A 20,940-nucleotide genomic window follows, 5' to 3' on the forward strand; every position below is an offset into this window, starting at 1 on the left:
ATAATTTTCCCTATGCTCTCTCTCTATCTCTCCCTCTCATATTGCATGGAGATTTAGCAGTCCTACTATAGAGAAGGAAGGCACTGGTACAAGGACCATGGCAGACAGTTTTATGATGGCTCATCTCCTTGGTGGCCAATGACTTCTTTCACAAACTTAACCACCCCAAAACAAAAATAATAGTAATAAAAAGAACTACTTTCACAAACTCTTAAATGTACCCACAGATCAAAATAGTCTCGTTTTATTTGAGAAGATCATCATTTGGGGGAACTTAGTGCGTTAAAACTGATTGATATAAGCTTCCAAATAGGTGATATTTTTCAACAGGGTATGCTGGACCCAGTCTTACAAACAAATTTTCATGTATACTTCTTACTAATCAAACATATTCAACACTGAAGAAGATAACACATGTTCTACAAAATGTTGGGTAGCTAGCTCATTTGGCTTCTGGGTCCATATAAACCCACATCTATATGATGTACCCATGAGTTAAGGGCCTCAGACCAATTGGCATGCCCCCAAATGATTGGGTCGATCATAACTGACATCACCAGAAAGTGAAACATATATACATAATTGGGGTATGAACTGTTAAACAATATCAGTTCTCACGAGATGGTAAAGAATCAGATTTGACCTGAGATGGCGAAGCCTCAGATTTGACCTGAGATGGCGAAGCCTCAGATTTGACCTGAGATGGCAAAGCCTCAGATTTGGCCTGAGATGGCGAAGCCTCAGATTTGACCTGAGATGGCGAAGCCTCAGATTTGACCTGAGATGGCAAAGTCCCAGACTGTCGTTTGAGCTTGCTTTTGACCTCCTCTTCTTTCAGATCAACAAATGAGAGGAAATTGTGAACACTTTGATTGCAACTCACACTCGAGGGCTCTGATTCGGAGGACGAATCCACCTGATGCCCATAACGACGATATTGTCTCACTGTTTGCAACAGGAATATGAATAGTGCAACCAATGAAGCGAACCCACAAAGCAAGAAGAGGCCCCAAAAGCTGCGCATATGAAGCTGGTCAGCTTGAGGCTGGCTGTTCGACTCTCTGCAACCTGCCTTATTTTTACAAAACCAATTCTCATGGATTCTTTGGAGTTCCCCATTTTCTGATAGTCCCAGGATCGCAGTGGACATGTCCACAGCTAAAACAGAATCTCTTGGGAATGCCTGGGAGAAAAAAACATGATGAATGAGGAAGATTTTAATAAACCAAAATTATGGAAAAACAACAAATAAATTATGCAAGCACAACTGGACACTAATATTTGGTGTGCAAGGAAATTTGAGAATGTTTTGATGAATGAGGTAATTGATCACACTCTGACTCTTCAAATTATACAAGCCAAAATATCCATGAATATTTGAGGATGTCAGATATATGCATTTAAATCTATGAAACATTTGTGAAATTTTAAAGTAAAATTTTAGTCTTGGGACCTTTTAGTTGAGATGGTTTGTCACCCAGTTTATGACGAAGGTCAACAGTTCGAACTTTAAAGTTTATACTCATACAAAACGAAGGTCCTCAGTCAAGATAAAAGCTAATAACAATAATTATATTTAGATAGCAAAAATCAATGTCATAATCGCCAAAGACCACTGTAATGGGCATAGTGGCTTATTTTTAAATACCACCAGTTATTTGGAGATATTTGCTGGAGCAGCTAATGCTCGTTACCATTATAATGATCATTAAATGAAAATTGTCACAAATATGGTGCACATTCTCCATGAATAACAAAAATACACTGGCCAATTATAAATAAAGAAGAAACTTCATTTGTATGAGGCTTTGAACGTAACCTCACAGAAGATTCCAATTGAAGCAACTATAATCATAAAGATAATCCCCATTGGTTGAAATAATGAACAGTGACAGCAGAGTGGGACCCCCCAAAACATCACATGACCCAAATGTTGTGTTGGTGGGCCCCAATCTCTCTCAATTAACTTCCATTATTTCAATGGATGGTAATGACCCTGTACTGGTTCTTTTCATAATTTTCAGGATTACATTATGCTTTCCTTATACCAAAAAGTTCACCAATGATATCTTGATAATTTCTGTGTTTATTTTATGCATCCCCACGACTGTAAAATGATGAAGATAGCCCTGCTTTCCCAAATATGGTGAAGATGACCTTGATCATAGACATGACAAACACGATACCCTATAATGCATAAACTACTGAGTTTGCATGACAAAACAAATTACCAACTATTTCGTTTTTCTTTTTTTGAAAAATACATATGAAAAATTTCAACCAGCATACTGTCACCAATTTTGCATGAAAGGCTAATTACCAACAACTCTTTTTTCTTTTTGAAAGACAAATTCAAAAGGCTTTCACAAATGACCAGTTTACCCTTACTACCAATACATACACAATGTACAGGCACCATCTATTTTTTTTTCATGTGTAGTTCATGATTATTCTCGGTGTGATTACTTACAAATCCCCATCCTCTCTTTGTAAACATCTGCCCAACAATTCCAAACTCACTCCTGTTTGATAGGAACATTTCCACGTAAGGGAGCTCATCCACGATAGCTGCTACCCCTCCATTTGTCGGTCCAAGCCGGAGGGCTTGGGCATAAGCTTCAGGCGTTTTGAGTGATATAAGTCTAGAGGATGGTATGTTAAGCTCTTCAGTAAGATACCTCTTGGTAAAAGACCCAACTTGATAAGCAATTCGCTCATGGCTTGCAATCAAGCTTTCAATTCCCATGATGGCTGGAGCCAGCTGCTGGACGGTCAGGATCGAAGTTAGACTGGCTGTGTAGCTAGAAGTGATCACCAAAACCAGAAACAGCCACACAATCATCACAAAACGAGCAAGGGGGCTCCCGGTCTTCTCCGCTATATTTAACACCAAAGCAAACAATGAGGAACACACATGTTGGAGAAAGGAAAAGTATACTATGGTCCAATGGTCTACAGACACTACAGCACATGGACTTCATCACCATCCAATGAAATGGCGCGTGGTGATGATGAGAGATAGACCCCACTAGAACAAGACATGAACTCAATGGGTTCTCAAATCCTCTTCATCACCTTCCATCATTCCATCGGATGCTCAAGAAGGAGTTTTCAAAGTCCATTGGATTACAATAGATTTTCCCAATCAAATAAAGAGACAAAGAAAAAGGAGTGAAATGAGCTGATGGTGGCTTGGTCGTTATTAGTTTAACAATTCGGCTCCTGTTGATGAGGTATCTTGGTCATTTTGATTTAAGAAGAGTACTTCTGACAAAAGTAAAGCAAGGAACTTGGCATTATATATACATGTGTTTCAATGTACATATTTGTGTAGTTTCAATTTTATTTATAATTTGTATTCACATTAACTGAAAATCCCAAGATGTATAATCACTTCAATCCCAGGAAAAGTAAAAGATGGTTCAACGATGAAACAAAAACACAAGGTCAACTAAAACAGGAATGAATTTCCTATTTGTAATGGTTGAGTTGGTAAAATAGATCAAGGAATATTATTTATGTTCTGCAGAAAATGTTGCTATTCCTAGGTCCAAGAGCAAGTAGATATTATAAAATCAAAAGACAACAGTACATACGTACTTTGTGCATTGAACAACGTTGAAAAGCTAAACCTGCAAAACAGGACAAAAGAAATGAGGCCAAATAAGAAGTTTCCAAAGGAATAGAAGAATAAAGTTAAAACAGAACAGAAAAAAGTCGATGCAATATTTATGGAAAATGGATGTTTTAACCACTTATATCAACTCAGAAGAAAGAAAGAACAGCATTTGATTCTAATAGCCTCCTATTTTCGAGAATACATGCTTATGAATAGTGTGTTATATAATGGATTTCTTATCTTTCTTTTCTTTTAATAGAAATGAGTCTAGATGAGTTTATTTTTAAGGCAGCCAAAAGTACTCACGCGACAGTGATCTGGAATATTCCAGAACCAATATGCCATAAGAGCTGTGTAAGACTGGTAACATTTTAGAAATTCTAAAGCAGCGCTACAATAGAATTGGCAGGTTTGCTAAACAATATCATAAATTCACAGGTATCTTTAGTTATTTAACAGTCCAGGAAAATGTGAATGACCAACGTGAACCAGATAATCAACAATTTAGGAACTTCTGACATTTCAAGAGGAAGTAGAAGAAATCACAAAGAAATTTCCCAAAGGGGGATGCTTTCCTGTTAATCACAAAAATTGAAGATAGATGCCGAGTATTATCGAAAATCTAGTAGCCAAATGCTGGACCTGTAGAGTTTCAGGCATTTTCCCCTGACATTTTTTCTGCAGGAGGTTTTCTTTGTGTGTTTTATACAAGATTCTTTCTCATTATGAAATTATGAATTTTTATGACAAATTATTTCATGTATTTCCAGTAAAAGGTGAGGAACCACCCTGGATCCTGACAAGAATACATGAAGTCACTACATGAACCTTAAAAAAAAGGTATCTCTTTCACATTTTTGTTTTTTTGAGGATAGGTAAGTCTGGTACATTACAAATTCTGAGCCAGTGTTTTAAAACTCGCCTAGTCCACCTCAGATGCAGGCTAGTCACTGGGATCCAGCAAGGTGCAGGTTCCAATCGAAAAAACCTTGGAACTGGCAGAGATTTTAACCAGCTGCACATGTTCTTTCTGCTAAAAGTTTTAAGACTCTGCAGAGTCTCACAACGACTCGGCTTAGTAACCCCTCCTACTTGGGCTCAGACCCTAGAGAGATCTGAGAGAGTCCAAGGTTTAAAATATAGCTTTAAGTCCTACCTCCCTCACAATAACCATGTATCACAATGCAGATCATAATCCACTGGATAATGGTCTTCACACTAAGAATTATGGAAGAACTATTAGCACAATAAATTCCAACAACAGAATGATGCATCCAATTCTAAACTACATATTTACAGATGAATTTCACCCCAAAAGGCAAAAATTAATGCTGGAATACTTGTAAGAACCAGTTTAATATCGTACAAGAACATTGTCACAAGTTGCTGCTTTGGTGGCCCACGGAAATCAGTGTTTGTTCTGTGCTCAAGGAACCATACGACTGCTCCTATGAATAAAAAGAATGCTCCAGTCGCACACCACATCTCGGGAGTAAATGGTTTCAAAAAGACCCATGCATTTGATTTTGTATTCTTGACTGGGACCACTATGACAAGACCAGAAGCAGCATAGGGCTGAGTAAAATCCACAATCGTCGTCCGGTTTGTAACAATGGCAATGTCCCCAACAGCTGCGTCATATTTCTAGAGACCCATCCATAAAAAGTAAAATAAAGCTTCAAGATCCCATTAAAGATGAAAATAATAAAACAAATTTCCGTGCAGCTCCTAAAAATATTTTGGTTTCAAAATTTGTACAAAATAGAATAAAAAGAAAAAACTGGAATAAGGGTCATAGTCGGTAAACACCTTTTCAGAGACCAACTTCACAAGGTCATCATAGTTAGGATTAGCTTGTCCATTTCCATAAGCTACAAACATATGTGGAACAGCATAGGGTATCAATTTCAGAGCAGCAGTAAACACATCAATACAATACCCTTCGATTTTACCAGTACCATCCACTTTTCTCACAAATTCGGTGTAACTTGTTCTCCATGGAACCACGATCCTCAAACGCTCTCCATTTTCTGGAAAAACCCAACCTCGTGGCTTTTGGGTTGTATTACCAGGCCAAATAACACTTCCCAGTTTAGGTTTTCCAAACACTGTTTCTCTCGGTTTCTCATATGGAGTTTCTGAAAGGCCAGAACTATTAGACCAATAACCAATCCTCCTGACAGTCCTCTCACCCACATTAATAATATCATATGCAGGTAAAACGAGATTTTTATCAGTAGAAAACCAAATTTGGCCAGCTAGACCAGTAAAGTTCATTTGTAACAGTTTTTTAAGCAAAGAATGCCCCCCATCAAATCTTTTTAGTGAAGCAAGGTGCAGCTTGCTCTCTTGAATGTCCCTAATATGAATATCAGAGAAAGAAATATTCTCCCCTCCATTAAAAAACTCATTTAAAGCATGAGCAACCATCCATACAGTATCATATGCAAAGAGTCCATAAGCATTCAACCTTGTAGAAGCTCTACCAGAATTAAGGAAGTTACTCCACCTTGAAACAAAAGACTTCTTCTTTTCTGATTCTGGCGTATGTTGACAAAGCCCAATGACCCCTTGTATAGGGCTTAGACTGTAGGAATTGGATAGCCCGGATGAATCTAGAGATGTACATAGCCAATCAGTGGCTATCCACACATAACCCGATTTCATCATTTTGAGATATTTTGCAGTTGAGAAGATCTTGAGGCCCGAATCAGGACTAGCATGTACAATATATATCCTTTGCTCTTTCCCTTTCAAACCAACCAGCAAATCCGTTATTGTTTTCCTACTAGCACCAATTGGCAATGGAGCTTTGTAAGAAATTCTTGCCAAATTCTTTGCAAGTTCATCATCTAAAGCAGCCACTCCATTTCGACCATAATCATCATCAATAAAAATTGCGATCACTTCTTTCCATCCGAAATAATCGATTATATCAGCAACGGCAGCCATTTGGTAAGAATCACTATATGTAGTTCGGAGGAAGAAGGGGTATTGAAGGGCAGAGAGTGTTGGATCCGTGGCCCCAAAAGATAGAACTGGCACTTGAAGTTCATCAGCAACATGGCAGAGCATGTGCGCAATGGTAGAGCTTTGGGGGCCAATTACAGCCACTGCTTCTCTCACTAGTAGCTGCAAAGCTGCCCGGAAAAAGATATCCAAATGAATCATCACCATTCTGTATTTACTAGCAAACAACAAATAATTATATTTATTTTCTTAAAGATAATATCGAAGGGAAGAAATATGTAATCATAAAATCAAGATACAGGGAGAAGCATGAGCCATATGGACATCTAGAACAATCAACAAATAGAAGGAAAAGGCAACCATTTAAATAAAACATTTGATTTCAATGTAAACATAATCAAATAAACCACAAAACTATATGGGAAAAAGGGAGAGCTTTAGCTATACCTAAATTGTGAGAGAAACATGGACTGTAAACATTGAGGTAAAATAAGGGAGAATTGAAAAGGATGGTGCCAGTCAATGAATAATATTCGTCTAGGAAGCAGAAATAGAAAGGAAATAATAAAAAAAAAACATTTAACGACCATTAATAACCACAACACAAATTTTCTCATAATCATAACCACACTGCATATATTTTTTCATAATCAAACCACTATATTTTGGGAAAATTTAGGGTTGCAATGGGATTTGATCATGCTAAAAATGAGTCAAACTTGTAGATTGCAGTAGACAGATGTAATAGCCTAGTGCATATGTGATTCTTTGTTGCAACCTCCAAGCTATGCCTTTGCATTCCCCAATTAGCAATCATAAAATGAGATGAAAACAAAAGACGGTACCTCTTCAACAGGTCTCCAAAGTTCATATAATTTTTCTTTCTGCAAAAATTTCTGGAATTCTGAAACAACATCAAAGGCAATTGTACTTGAATTACCAAAAACTTTCCATATTTATTTTCATAATGAAAATGATGATTTTCACTTTCTTATAGTTAGTAAGAAGGACGATGCTCAGATCGTGACTGATAAGGCATAACCCATTTTGTACTACTGGAGAGAGAGAGAGAGAGAGAGAGAGAGAGAGTGCAGGTCACGTCCAATTTTTTTTCTTATATTCAGATCCATAACAGCCTTCAAAATATCAATTTAATCAGATAATAATCTAACAATGCTTATGGCACTATAATGCTCAATCAAAAAATCCCATGCCATGGTAACAAGAAAACAGATCAGTGAAGGAGAACCACATGTACCATAATTCAACAACAAAAAGAATAGAAAAGAGAAGAAAATAGAAATACCATTGACTGTTCCTAGGAAACCACTGCAGTTAGAGTCCTCCATGAAGAGTTTCAGTTTGGTTCCTCCGAGAATTTTGCTATTTGCATTGATGTCATCAACTGCTGTCTCAACTGCAACCTTTGCAACTCTTCCAATGGTGGAGTTCAAAGTAAAAACAGCCCCAATTGTCACAGATGGTGGCCTTAGGCATTCACCACAACCCCAAAAAATTAAAGCCCAAACCAGCAACAAAACAAACTGTGCAGACCCCATGATATAGTCTCACAATTAATAAAAGACCCAATTCTTGATCTCAACCTTGATAGTTGAATCTCCACCCAAATTTTCAGAAGTCAAAACTTATACTGATCACAACCCAACTTTCTTAATCTAAGATGAACCTAAATACTTATGAAAATTCCATCATTCCTCCATTTTAGTGGCCACCTCCATCAAGTATGTAAACAAGAATCATCACTAATAACAAAATATAATTGAATTTGTTCCCCTGAATTATATGTAAGGTTATATAAGACTTACATTTGAAATGAATATTGCCGTCCAGGTGAAAGCATTCACACAAGAATTCAGAGAGCAGACCAGTTTTTTTCAGTAATGAAGCTCAGAGCAATTTCGCAGCTTGAATTGGTAAGAACCCATCTAACATTTCTGTTTCGAAGCTCCCCTGAACCAGTACATACAAATTCCATTATTTTCATGTATGTTATACCATGCTGAAAGAAATACTTCACAACATATATTTACACCACGCCCATGCGCCAAAACCCATTGACTAAACCAAAACTTCTGGTTCATGGTTCCAGAAACAACTCAATCTTAAACACCAATTTTCTTTTCTTTGGCCCCAAAGAAAAGGAAAATCTTAAACTCAGAGGCACTTCTACACCATGATTTAGCGACACCCAAATGAAAGAACTGCAATTACTACAGCACAACAAACCCCATTTTGCAAAATCAAATCCTAGAAATGTAGAACATCTAGTTTTAAGGCATCTCTGCACCATAATCTAGCAAACTCTCAATTGAAAAACACAAGTTGCAGTGTAATTTTCATCATTGAAGTTTCCACAATTCATAGGACACGGACAAGCACTCGCACTCCAGAGAACATTCACATTTTTAATGGGTTATGAGAAAAATACGGGACGTTGGGCAAACTGCCTTTAAAAAAACTAGACAGAGAGAGAGCGAGGAAAGTTGAAGCCACAGTTAATTTATAAAAATCTGGTTTAAAGGCCAAGTGAGCACGGACTCGAATTTATGTTTAAATAAAGATAAAGCAGCAAACGTATTTGCGAGCAACTGTACGTATACTCTCTTGGTCATCAAGTTATTATGGAGTTTTTTTTTAATCTCAAATTTGAGAGGTTAGGTGGTTATTTTCAAAAGAAAAAATTTGAATGGTGAGTTTGTTAACATTCACATTCTTCTAAAAATTTTACTTTCAAGCACCGGGATATGTTTCTACGTGGCCCCAACAAGTTAAATGTGACCCACTCCAATTGTTCATATCATAACGTCATGGTTTATTTTTATTTAAAAAATAAATGATCAAAATGCCCTTGTAATTTTTAGGGGTATTTTGATAATTTTTATCACTGAAAAATATTATTTTTATTTCTTTAGAATGTGCACCCTTGTCGAATCTATGCATATTTCAAATTTTTCTTTAAAATTATTTACAGAATAAAAATAAAAAAATAAAAAACTATCTACAAGTAAGAGCTAGATGGTAACATTGTGAATCAAGCCATCTCACTATCTACTCACTACAAAGACAAGGGGTCATATATATATATATATATATATATATATATATATATATATATATATATATATATATATATATATATATATATATATATACCTGAGTGTAAGCTTCCTATTTTTTAAAGGATTTTATTAAAGTTAGTCGTCGAAGAGGTTAATCATCATCATCAATATCTTTTTTCAACTAATAGAGTTCGCTACACAAATCATAATCGCCATACCATGAGTTAGCCTATGGGTTGAAGAGGTTGTATCACTAAAATTGCTTTAATTTTCTCTGAGAGAATACATATACAATATACCCTCGCGAGAGTAAGAAAAAGTTTGCGGGGGTGCGAACTTGGCGTCATTGTGCAATGAAAGTATATAAACGGCAGACGCCATCAAACAGCTATGTGAGATAAATATTAGATAAAGAAGTTTGAGAATTGGGAAATGATAGGAAAGAGTGGGGAGTTTATAAATAATCAAATTATAACTCGCTTGGAAATTTTCTCCAGAAGAGGAAATGAAAAAAAAATGGATTTCAAGTTTTGAAAATAATATGTTTTGTAACGCATTTTTTAACAGTCAATTTTAAAATTTTTGTAGAATAGTTAGTGTACATAATTTTTGAAGCTTTAAAACTTTATAAACAAAAATAAAAATATATTTTAAAACTATCAAAAAGATTTCGTATTTAAAACCATATTTTTCGACACTCTTTGAAAGTAAGCTATAATTTATTGTTTAGAACCTATGCTCAATACAAACTGCGCTGCCCTAACATACAAAAGGAAGGGCAAAAATAGGAACTTGTCGCATTCTTCGTCCGTACGGCAAGTAGTCTTAAAGGTGGATTCGTGCTGGTGACTTACTACTCTTGGATTTTCAACATGCGATGCATGTGCTGCGGCCAACGATAACTTGCCCAAGTACCTCTTGAACGTCATATATTTACATATTTGTCCTCTATCGCTCTCATTGTGATTGTATATTTGAAAGAAAAAGTTTATATATAGATGCATCCTTATAATGTACAACTACAGATGCGCTTCAAAATCCATCAAAAAAGATAGATAGTTTTAATATTGAAAAACCCTTTGATTAATCATCTTGACATCGAGATGTATGATAGTGGAAAATAAAAAGATTTTAAGTCTTAAAAATAGTGCATTTTACAATATATTATCTACACTGTCTATTTTCAAGATTTTCATATGTTAGATCTATTTGATTTTAACCATTTTTTTAAATTTAAAATTTTATAATTAGATATAGAAATATATTTTTGAGATAATCCTAAGAACATTTTATATCAAATTATATGCCATGATAAAATTTGAAGATGCACCTTACCTCTACACCTATGGATGGATCCGTATGGCAACTGCGCCCATGTTTGAATGAATGGTATTTTTCCTTTAATTACTGCCAAAAAAGAGAGAAAATTGTGCTCATCGTCCCCTAAACATTCATTTTTTTGCCCCCCAAAATTGCATCCACCCTGTATCTCCAAAATCCAGGCAAACCCATACAATTTCAAGCTTTTAAGGTCTGGGTTCTTCGAACTTTGAAAGTACAAAGTGGTTGAACTTCGAGCATTGAAAGTCCCAAGTAAATTCTGTGGTTCAGAGTCCGAAGTCATGGAAGTCGGACCTTGAAAGTCCAAAGTAACAACAAAAAAAGTTATTTTGGACTTTAGTATAAAATTGTTGTCATTTCAAACTAAAGAGTCATGATTGGGGGTTGAAACAAATAGAAAAATAGGAAAAAAAAAAAAAAGGGGTACGAACTTGAAAAACAAATATTGGAGGGGATCTTTTTAGTAACTATTGTATAGGGGAACATGACTATAGATTTCTCCCTAAACAAATATTTTTTCCTTTAGTTTGACATTTTTTTCTTCATTTATGCAACAAAAGTTTGAGAAAATTTATTTGTTCATATTACTTTTCCTTTGCATGATGAGTTTAGGTTGTCTTTGAAAAAAAGACCTATGTGATCTTTTACCGGAGAATACATTTTTGTTTTTTTTTCTTCACCCTTTTCTTTTGGCAAAAGATCACTTACATGTGGTCTTCATTATAATTACATAAATTTCAAAATAAAATCAACATAACAATAAAACCAAGATCTTAACAACTTGATATCATTGAAACAACTATGCATCATTCTTGAGAATAAAAGATAAGATTGCAATAAACAAAAGGAAGAGTGTCGGAGATTACCTCAACCAGACTTATTACACCCCACACCGGGTCACCATCATCCGATAGCGCGGGATCAACAGTCTAGCTTCAATTTCGAACCGACAAAACAAATTTCAGCCAAGCCACACCAATGGAACATGAACCCCTTTGATCACAAACTCAAACCCTAGGTGAATTCTCTTAGCAACCTAGTTTGAGAGAGATGGATTCTCTTTTTGCTAAACCCTAAAACCCTTAGCCATAAATCCATATTTGAGAGATAAGAGAGAAGAACTTAATAACCTAAACTCTTATGTCCTTTCACTATGTGGGAGAGAGAGATAAACTTTCTTAAGAGAGAGATAGAAGCTAAGGTGTAGAAATTTTTTGGTAGAGACGATCCATTTTTATAGGCTTTGAATAAGATTAGGGTTTCTTAGGATTTTCTTTGGCTTGCCTCTTCTTGTAAGATTGAACATAGACCGTCAATCAAAGGTGACTTGTAGGGTGAGTGATCTGAGCCATCCATTTCATAGATAGGCGGCCATCAACATTATGGAAGGTGCATGAACCATTATCTCCCTTTCCTAAACCATTTTCCCATCAATAGAAATTAAACAAATTAAACCTAATCAAAATATTGTGCATATTATAAAATAGCACAAGTCTATCCAATCTTTCTACAAAATATTTCAAAGATATATCAAGTCAATATTTAGTCAATATCTTCCAACCATATGGCCACATGTCATATCACCAAAAAATAAAAAAGAGAATAAAGGTGGGGCGTGCCACCCAAGGGAAGAACTCATGTGCCCCATTTTTAAAAAATATGGAGGGCTCATGTGCACAATCGGCCCCTATAATATTTTTATATATTTAAAATTAATAAAATAATTTTAGAATATTATTTGAATATTTAAACAATTGTAAAATCAATATCTTTAATTTTATAAATCCAAAAATTATAAATAAAATTTCCAGGGGTTCATAAAAATTTAAATAATAATCTTAAAATAATTTTCATCATAAAACAAACACAATTAAATTAATTTGATGGACAAATGATCCATATGGGTTAGGAATCAACGATCATGGGGCACTCCACCTTCAACTGTGGACTCATACCATACTTGTTTTATCAAACCGACCCAGTGTTTTTCATTACTAATAGTCCAAGTAGGGGCTCATTAGCGGGTCACCAAAGTCTGACCGATGAATCAAGGGATCACAATCCCAGTCTGTGGATTTCAAGTCCTCCCTTAAATATGAGTCAAGGTCACCTAAACCTGATGCAACCACAGCTCCTATGGTGCACAGGGGTATCTCTCACATATACATACGCTTCACCCTAAAAGGTGGATTTCTGACTGTTTCAAATGATCTATCGATAGGCATGCCTTGTGATGGCACATGGATGAGGCTTTGGCCCCTGTCTCTGTAGGTCATCATCATACACAAGGGTCACACAGTCCCTCGGCTCACCTATCCGGGTATATTCTCCGACCTCATCAAGGGCTAACCAATTAGAACCCTTCTCGACTTATTCTTTATGCCTAGGTAACATGGATTTTTTCCAACCGACTAGCCTAGATCGTCAAGCACAGTCTGGTATCTGCAAACATCGTTTGCTTCGTATGGCCCACGAGGGACCACACTCCTACTGAGTTCATGTTCCACTATATCATTTCATTTTACAAACACTCATAAGGCCTTTAAAGGCCACATGAACCCAACAGTCCCATGAGACCACACATTATATCGTTTCATACCCCGAAGACCCAATTAGGGCTTTTTATTTGAAAAGTTGTGAATAAAGGTGATCAAAATGCCATCGTAAAATGTAATAGTGTCGGCAGCCCCTATGGTGACTTGAAAATTTGTTTATGCTCCTTAATTTTGAATTTGAAGCTTGTACAGATCTAACAATTTAGTAAAAACATAAAAATGGATAGTACATATAATATGTTACAAGATACACTTCATTTGGAACCTGATATCCATTTTTTCTTTAAGGTTTATAATTGTAGAGGTCGAGACAATCAATTCGATATTTTTCCAACAATAAAATAATTTCTCTACTTGGATTATGAGGTGGGGGTTTACTTTCTATCATAAAGCTTGAGCTTTGTATAGACTTTTTCGTTTACATAACAGTGGTTCACTCTGTAAATTAAAAACAAGTGAGGTCGGTTAACTCACTTTTTTTATTTTTTTTTAAAAAAATTACCCCTCGATCAACTAGGAATTTGGTTTTTTTTTAAAAAAAAATTCCTTAGTAGGGTAGTGCCTGAAAGCTTGGGGCACTATACTACACTATAAAAAAAAATTTTAAAAAAAAAAAATCAATCTAAGTGTTTTGTTATTATGGATGTTTTGTGTCACTTTCAGATTTCAGATTTCAGATTTGCCTAAATATGGTATGGTTATGTGGGAATCTTCAAAGCTGGAACTCTATGGGAGTTATAGAAGGAAAGGAATATGAGAACTTTGATAGAATGTGTTTTGGAAATGGAGGATCTAAAGAATAGAATCTTTATGACTCTTTGGAAATGATTTTATGTAACCAATGAATGATGGGGCATCTCCTTTGTGGAGTTGGAGAGCAATTTGCATAATGTGGTCCATCATCACGTAAATAAGGGTAGATCTATAGGTAGATGGCCCCTCCTCCTCTAGGGCATATAAAATTGAATTTTGATAGAAGTTCTTTTTTTTTTTTTTTTTGAGAGAAAGTTCAAAGATATTATTAATCTAGAACGATATTAAAGAATCCAAAATAACGGCTTCAGAGAGGGTAGAACCTCCTTTGGCCAGGGAATCAGCTAGCACATTAGATTCCCTATACACATGAACAAAAGATAATGAAAAGGAGGAGGCGAGATCCAAAATCTGAAATAACAAAGATTTCAACTCGCAAGGAAGTTTCTAATCCCCTTTGCACTATTTCACAACATTGAGGGAATCCCATTCAATAATGTAAGAAGTCCTCAAATTCCTCTCCTCAAGGGAACGAAGGCTAAAGAGAAGGGCAAAGATCTCTGCATAATTCACAGTCCGCACTCCAAGTGGCCCTGCATATGAGAAGATTACGTTACTCATCCAATCCCTAAGAACCCCTCCAAAACCAACAAGACCCAGGTTACCCAATGAGCTACCATCAAAGTTGAGCTTATAAACCCCCAAAGTTGGGACCATCCATCTGCCTTTGGGCCTACACTTTTGGAAACCCAAATGGAAAAGGTTAAAAATATTACATCTCACATCCACTTCAGAAATATTCTTTCCACAACTCTTAACAGAGAGGTACAACCAGATGGAATGTAAGATTTTCTCCAAAACTTTTCCAACTCGCAGAGAGATACCTTCAAACATTCTTCTAATTCTCTCTCTCCAGATCTCCCACAGAATGACACCTCTAGAGATTTGCCATACAACACTCCTGGTCCTTGGTAAAGGAACTGAAAGATTGTGAAGAACCCCAATCACCGACAGTGGCATTACCAATGCAGCCCCAAGCTTGTCAAACAACCACCTCCAAATCTAACTGGCAAACGGATAATGGAGAAAGATTTGATCATCAGTCTCTCCGTCTTCCTTGCACATGAGACATATATTCGGTAAAATTTTCCCTCTCTTAATCAGATCATCAGCCATAAGAACTTTATTTTGAATCGCTAACCAAAAAAAATCTTGCACTTTGAGAGGTAGGAGCCATTTTGAGTAACATGGGGCTTGCTAGATTTATAGATATGGTGTGGGATTCTCATGGTCCGATTATTTTATCATGCGGTACCATGTGGTTCTGTCACAGCTAATCTTGCTAAGTTATGTGCATTGTGGTATGGATTTTCTCTTTATGGAGACTGGGTCTTGCTAGCCCGATCATAGTTGAAGGTGACTCTCCCAATGTTATTAACTGGTGTAGATATGGAACATAGAATTCCATGGAATCTCAAGCATTGGTGGCCAAAAATTATAGATTAGTTATTTGACCTTAATGTTAAATTTTGACATATTTTTAGAGAATGCAATTATGATAATGCCTTGATTGTATAATTTGTTGTAATGATTTTTTTCAGCAATAAAAATATTTAACTGTCTCAAAAGAAAAACATGGTTATTAGGCCACGGAGCAATTCCCTTAACATTGTTATTGGCTACTGAAACTTGGGTCCTAGGGTGCACGACCACGTGGGACAATCACATTGCTTTTGTTCAGGATTGAGAACATGAGAAAATGGCACAACACAATGATGATAATCGCACATTGCATATTGCTTAATGATAAATAGACAAATAATTTAGAAAATAAAAATTGATGGTGATTTATTAAATGATTAGATTGGACCATAGTTACCAAGTCAGAGAATAAAAATATATTGGCAAACTAAAACATTTGTAGTAAATTGATTTTGCCCCAAAAAATTGGAGGTAAAAAATTGAATACAAAATACAGATTGCCAAAAATAGGTAAGTTAGAAAATCGTGAATATTTCAAATTTCTTTAAAAAAAAATAGAGTTAATTGGTGGAATTTTTTGATGAAAATTTATTTTAAAATCAAGATTCTCGATTTACTTTGCTTCCACTCTTATTGTGCTCATCTTTAAACCAAAATTTAAAAATATTAAATCAATGAAGAGACAAAGTTATAGGAAATCAGTTTTTTTGAAAAGATAAAATGCAAATTTGTATCTGTTCTATTAGAAAAAGCGCAGATTTTTTGAAGATCTTTTCAAAATATCATAGTTCTTAACAAATTTTTAAAAAGTAAATTTTTTTTTTAAAAAAAGTCGTGTTTTAAACCGAACCGCTTCTAAAAAAATGTGTGCCCCTAACTTGAAAACTTGAAGTTAAACAAACCGCCCAAGGGCTAAAGCCTCCAAACAAACAAGGAGAGAGCAGATGGCATTTATACCGATGGTGTGCTCTCTTCTTGTTTTTGGTTGATATTCCATGTCGATACATATTTAAAAATAGATCGCAAAGAAACATAGTTCACATGCCGTTTATTTAAGAATAGATCGCAAAGGAAGCATAGTTCACATGGCATTTATACGTTGATGTAACAAGGACGACTTGCACAATCCTATCTTTGAACAAAAAGAAAAACTAAAAGGAAAATCAAACACAACCCATTAATGTCCCTACCCCATGATGTGACCACTAATGACATTACCAAACGAATCGATCACTTTCCATGGCTTACTTTTGGAAAGCATTCAGTGTTTCAAATAATACATGCCTATCCAATTCCAGTCAGAGGATCTCTATTTCAACCAAATTGACTGCCTAATGTAATTTTCTAAAATCATGTCATCCTTGTTTCTAAAGTATTGGGGGATGAAAAATGAAAGGGATGTTTGGTGTGTGTGAAAATACTTTTTGTGAAAGTATTTTCACTGGGAAGAACTCCCTCATGCGATTAGGTTAGGTATGGGAGTTTTTTTTACAATTGGTCCCAACACGGTTTTTACCAATTATTATGAAAAAAATTAAAAACCTAATCATATGGAGAATTTTTTTCATGTGAAAATATTTTCACACATACCAAACAAGCCCCAAACGTAGCATGTTATTTGACTGTTCATTCTCATTTGATGAAAAGTGGAGCCAAGACGGTAGGGAATACGTTCATCTCCACCATCAAGTTTTTAGAATGGATGGTAGAGACTTACGTGTAGTATTACATAAACAATGCACGAACCACTATTTTTGGTGTATAATAAATTAAAAAAAAGTCTATAGTAGTTTATATACTTTATATAATGGAAAAAGTTTATATAAGGATGCAACCATATAATGTAGAACTGCGGATGCACATCAAAAATCCATCGGATAAAGGTAGTTTTAATATTGAAAACCCTTTGATTGATCAATTCGACATCGAGATGTATGAACATGAAAAATAAAGATTTTAAGCCTCAGAAATAGTTCATTTTACAACATATTATCTATACCGTCCATTTTCACTGTTTTCATATGTTTATAGATCTACTTGATTTTAACCATTTTTTAAATTGAAAATTTTATAATTAGATATAAAAATAGATTTTGAGATAATCCTAAGTACATTTTACATCAAAATTATATACCATGATAAAGTTTGAAGGTGCACCTTACCTCTACAGCTACGGATGCATCCATATGCCAACTGCACTCTTATATAATCTATTATAGAAGGTGCACCTCAAAAATCTAGTAAAAGATAAGTGTCCCAAAGGTGGAAATCCTTCCAATTCATCATTTGGACCTTGAGATGTATGGATGTAAAGAAAAAAAATGAATTTCAAATATTCAAAATAATGCAGATTGTAAAAAATTTTGTAGACCGTCTGTTTTCAAGATTTTCAAGTGTTTATAGATTTGTTAGATTTACACTATTTTTTAAATTTTAAATTTCATAATTTGAATTGAACATTGATTTTTCAGGCTATTATAGGGCTTCCAACACCTGAAGTACAACTTCTAGCAAATTTTAAAGATGCAATTTACTTGTATAGCATAAGTGGACACTTTATACAAACCACACCCAATACAATATTTTTTAAAATAAATAAATAAATAAATAGTGACATGGGGCCACTTGCATTAATTGTAAATAAAAGGAAGAGACATGGGACCACTTACAATAATTGTAAATCAAACAAAGAGATGTATGTGCCTTGCCATGTGAAAGGCGTGTGATAGGTGTGAGGTAAATTTCACATGAACCACATTCATTTTTTGCCAAATTGATCCAAACCAGTCCGAGTTGTATATCTCAGGTTTCTCAACTGCTTCGGCATTGAGGGTCCCCAATTCATAAGAATTCAATTTGGGTATATTCTTCATTCACTTTTTTTATTTTTTTCGACATAGATATTGTTTGATTCAAGTCTCTCTCTCTCTTGCCCCACACTCATAATTTTTATCTGAATGCAATGAATATTTTGATGTTTAATGGCAAATCACTGAGGAACATCAAGGAAAGTTCCTTTTACCATGTCCAATACAATAAATTTGAACAAATTTTAAGATGAAATTAGGCTTGTTTAATGATATTATACAATGTACCTGATGGAAATCGGGTCAGTCACTTGATAAGATCACATTGCCTATGTTTCTTGATTAGCGAACTCGGGCATTTTCAAAGGGAAAATATAGTCTACACATGACTTGGATGCTTGAATGGTGTACAAGAACTTTCCCAACATTTCATGTTAAAAGGGACAAAAAAAAGGTCAGAAAAGATTGTCTTTATTATTATTTTATTTTGAATTTTTCTATAATTTAGATTTATTTGAAATTCTGGGTGTTTACTACTCTCAATCAGACGCACCGAAAACAAATATAAAAAATAATTTATAAAAATTAATTTAATTAAAATACTTTTGAATATTTTAAAGGTATTATGATCCCGTTTGTCTTTTAAGAATTATTATTCTTTTATATAGTTCTTTAGCCTAAGCGTGGCACAAATAACTTAAAACTTTCGTGTCACCCCATTTTATAAAAATTGAAATTAAAATACTATCTTAAATCATGGCCATACATTATTTTCTTCTTACCTTATCCTTTGAAAGGTGCTTGTGCAGCCTTCTAACGCCCATTCTTAATAAGATAGTTCCAAAAATTTTAAAAATATACCGCCAGTAATTTATCTTGATTAGTTTTTCAAAAGCAAAAAGGCAAAAAGAATCGTCTCGATTTACTTGACATTCTTACCTTTTTTCCTTTTTGTGTTAGTTTAATTTAAATGAAATTAAAACTCATGACGTCGTATTGTGACTCCCTGCTGACCACTGTACCAAGAGCTGCATTCCCAACTTGGCATAGTGTACACGAACGTTTGGTCACAAGCATTGGTTCACCTCTCACCATCTCTTAAGGGTGGCAACGAGCTTGGCCGAGCCCTTGTCCCCATAGGCCCGGCCTTGCTAAGGCCCTGTCGAGCCAAAAACAAATAAAGAAAAAAAGGGCCAGGCCGAGACGAGTTGGGCTAGCACCAACTTTGGCCCAGCCCTCCCTTCCTTTGTCCTTTCACATAGATGATAAATCCTAGGGGTTTTTCATATGTATCATGTGATCAAGTGGAAACTCAAACATGTTTAGCATTCCTTACATAGCCTTTCCATCTAATTAGAAGGAAACTCTCCTTGCTCTACATGTGTATTATGCCTTCAAGACTTTCTTTGCTCTAATTAGAAGGAAATTCTCATTACTTAACATGTGCATTATGCCTTCAAGACTTTCTTCCTTCCTTAGGATTGGTGCTTTGCCTTCAATTTCATGGAGAGGAAAAAAGGGATAAGATGTAGAAAAAGTCATTTTCACCTAACATATTCGCGACTAATCGACCCCAAATAGTATGCTTTAACGATGTGATTAAAGCCGTTTTATCAAGAAACTGCAAAGAAAGTTATCAAACGCTGCCTAAAACTCCACAAGTTTATTAGGAAAACTTATATTGAAGAAAGGGAAATGATCTTTTGAGCTAGGTTCTCATTTATCTCCCTTTTTTAAATGAGAACAATTTTGTTCTACTTGTTTTGAACTTGTAGACATCGAATAAATTGACCGTTCAAAAAGAAAAAAAAGGATAGACAACCAAATGGAAAATAGGCTCTAATAGTGACAACTTCAATCACTTTTAGGTCAGGTTTCATTGCGAGGATTATGTTTGATTGCGAGGATTTGAAAATAATCTCAAAACTAGGAAAAGTCTGCAACTTTTGTATGGAAACATGCCTGGATTTTTTGCTAATTTTAGTTTACAAACTGGACGGTTCAGATCAAAATGTTTTTGACTTCTTATGATATTATCATTGTTAATAACTTGCTTTCATCCTTACAGATAAGAATCTCAACTACATCCCAAATAATACTCTCAAATAAATCTTCAATGTGCTAAAAGAGCTGATCTAAAATATATGCTAAATTGATTGTTTATTGTAAAGTAAATTGCTTATTACTTATAAAGTAAGAAATCTAATTCTAATTAGACCTTCCCAAATGATTTATTAAATAAAATGTTGGTGAAGAATATTGTTTGCCAATATTTTGTATCGCAAAATCCCACAGAAGTCCAGCTAGGTATGACCTAAAGAAAACCGGATTTA

At 35.0% G+C, this 20,940-nt stretch overlaps 1 protein-coding gene across 2 annotated transcripts; it reads right to left on the reverse strand.

Moving 5' to 3' along the window:
• Window positions 1–278: 278 nt before the first annotated feature.
• LOC18447916 (glutamate receptor 3.3) lies at window positions 279–9,074 on the reverse strand. Of its 2 annotated transcripts, none has more exons than XM_088857949.1 (6): window positions 7,896–9,074; window positions 5,429–6,759; window positions 4,986–5,263; window positions 3,601–3,632; window positions 2,471–2,877; window positions 279–1,183 (listed from the first exon to the last, which is right to left on the reverse strand). In XM_088857949.1, exons 1-6 carry the CDS (start codon window positions 8,146–8,148, stop codon window positions 608–610), a joined length of 2,877 nt encoding a protein of 958 aa, XP_088714075.1. In that variant the 5' UTR covers window positions 8,149–9,074; the 3' UTR covers window positions 279–607. The 2 variants fall into 2 exon arrangements, with proteins under 2 accessions (XP_088714075.1, XP_088714076.1); XM_088857950.1 differs by having other exon boundaries at window positions 5,429–6,806.
• Between the last annotated feature and the right edge of the window lie 11,866 nt (window positions 9,075–20,940).

This window comes from Amborella trichopoda, chromosome 2 (assembly GCF_054954075.1).
Source record: "Amborella trichopoda isolate Santa Cruz 75 chromosome 2, AtrichopodaSantaCruz75HAP2 v2.0, whole genome shotgun sequence".
Lineage (NCBI taxonomy): Eukaryota > Viridiplantae > Streptophyta > Magnoliopsida > Amborellales > Amborellaceae > Amborella > Amborella trichopoda.

Excerpts from the sequence above, each read along its gene's own strand:
- LOC18447916 (XM_088857949.1), bottom strand. The coding sequence starts at position 8,148 with ATGGGGTCTGCACAGTTTGTTTTGTTGCTGGTTTGGGCTTTAATTTTT. Across the intron at positions 3,633-4,985 it reads CAACTTGTGACAATGTTCTT|GTTTAGCTTTTCAACGTTGT; the intron begins GTACGATATTAA and ends CCTGTTTTGCAG. Across the intron at positions 2,878-3,600 it reads AACGTTGTTCAATGCACAAA|CGGAGAAGACCGGGAGCCCC; the intron begins GTACGTATGTAC and ends TGTTAAATATAG.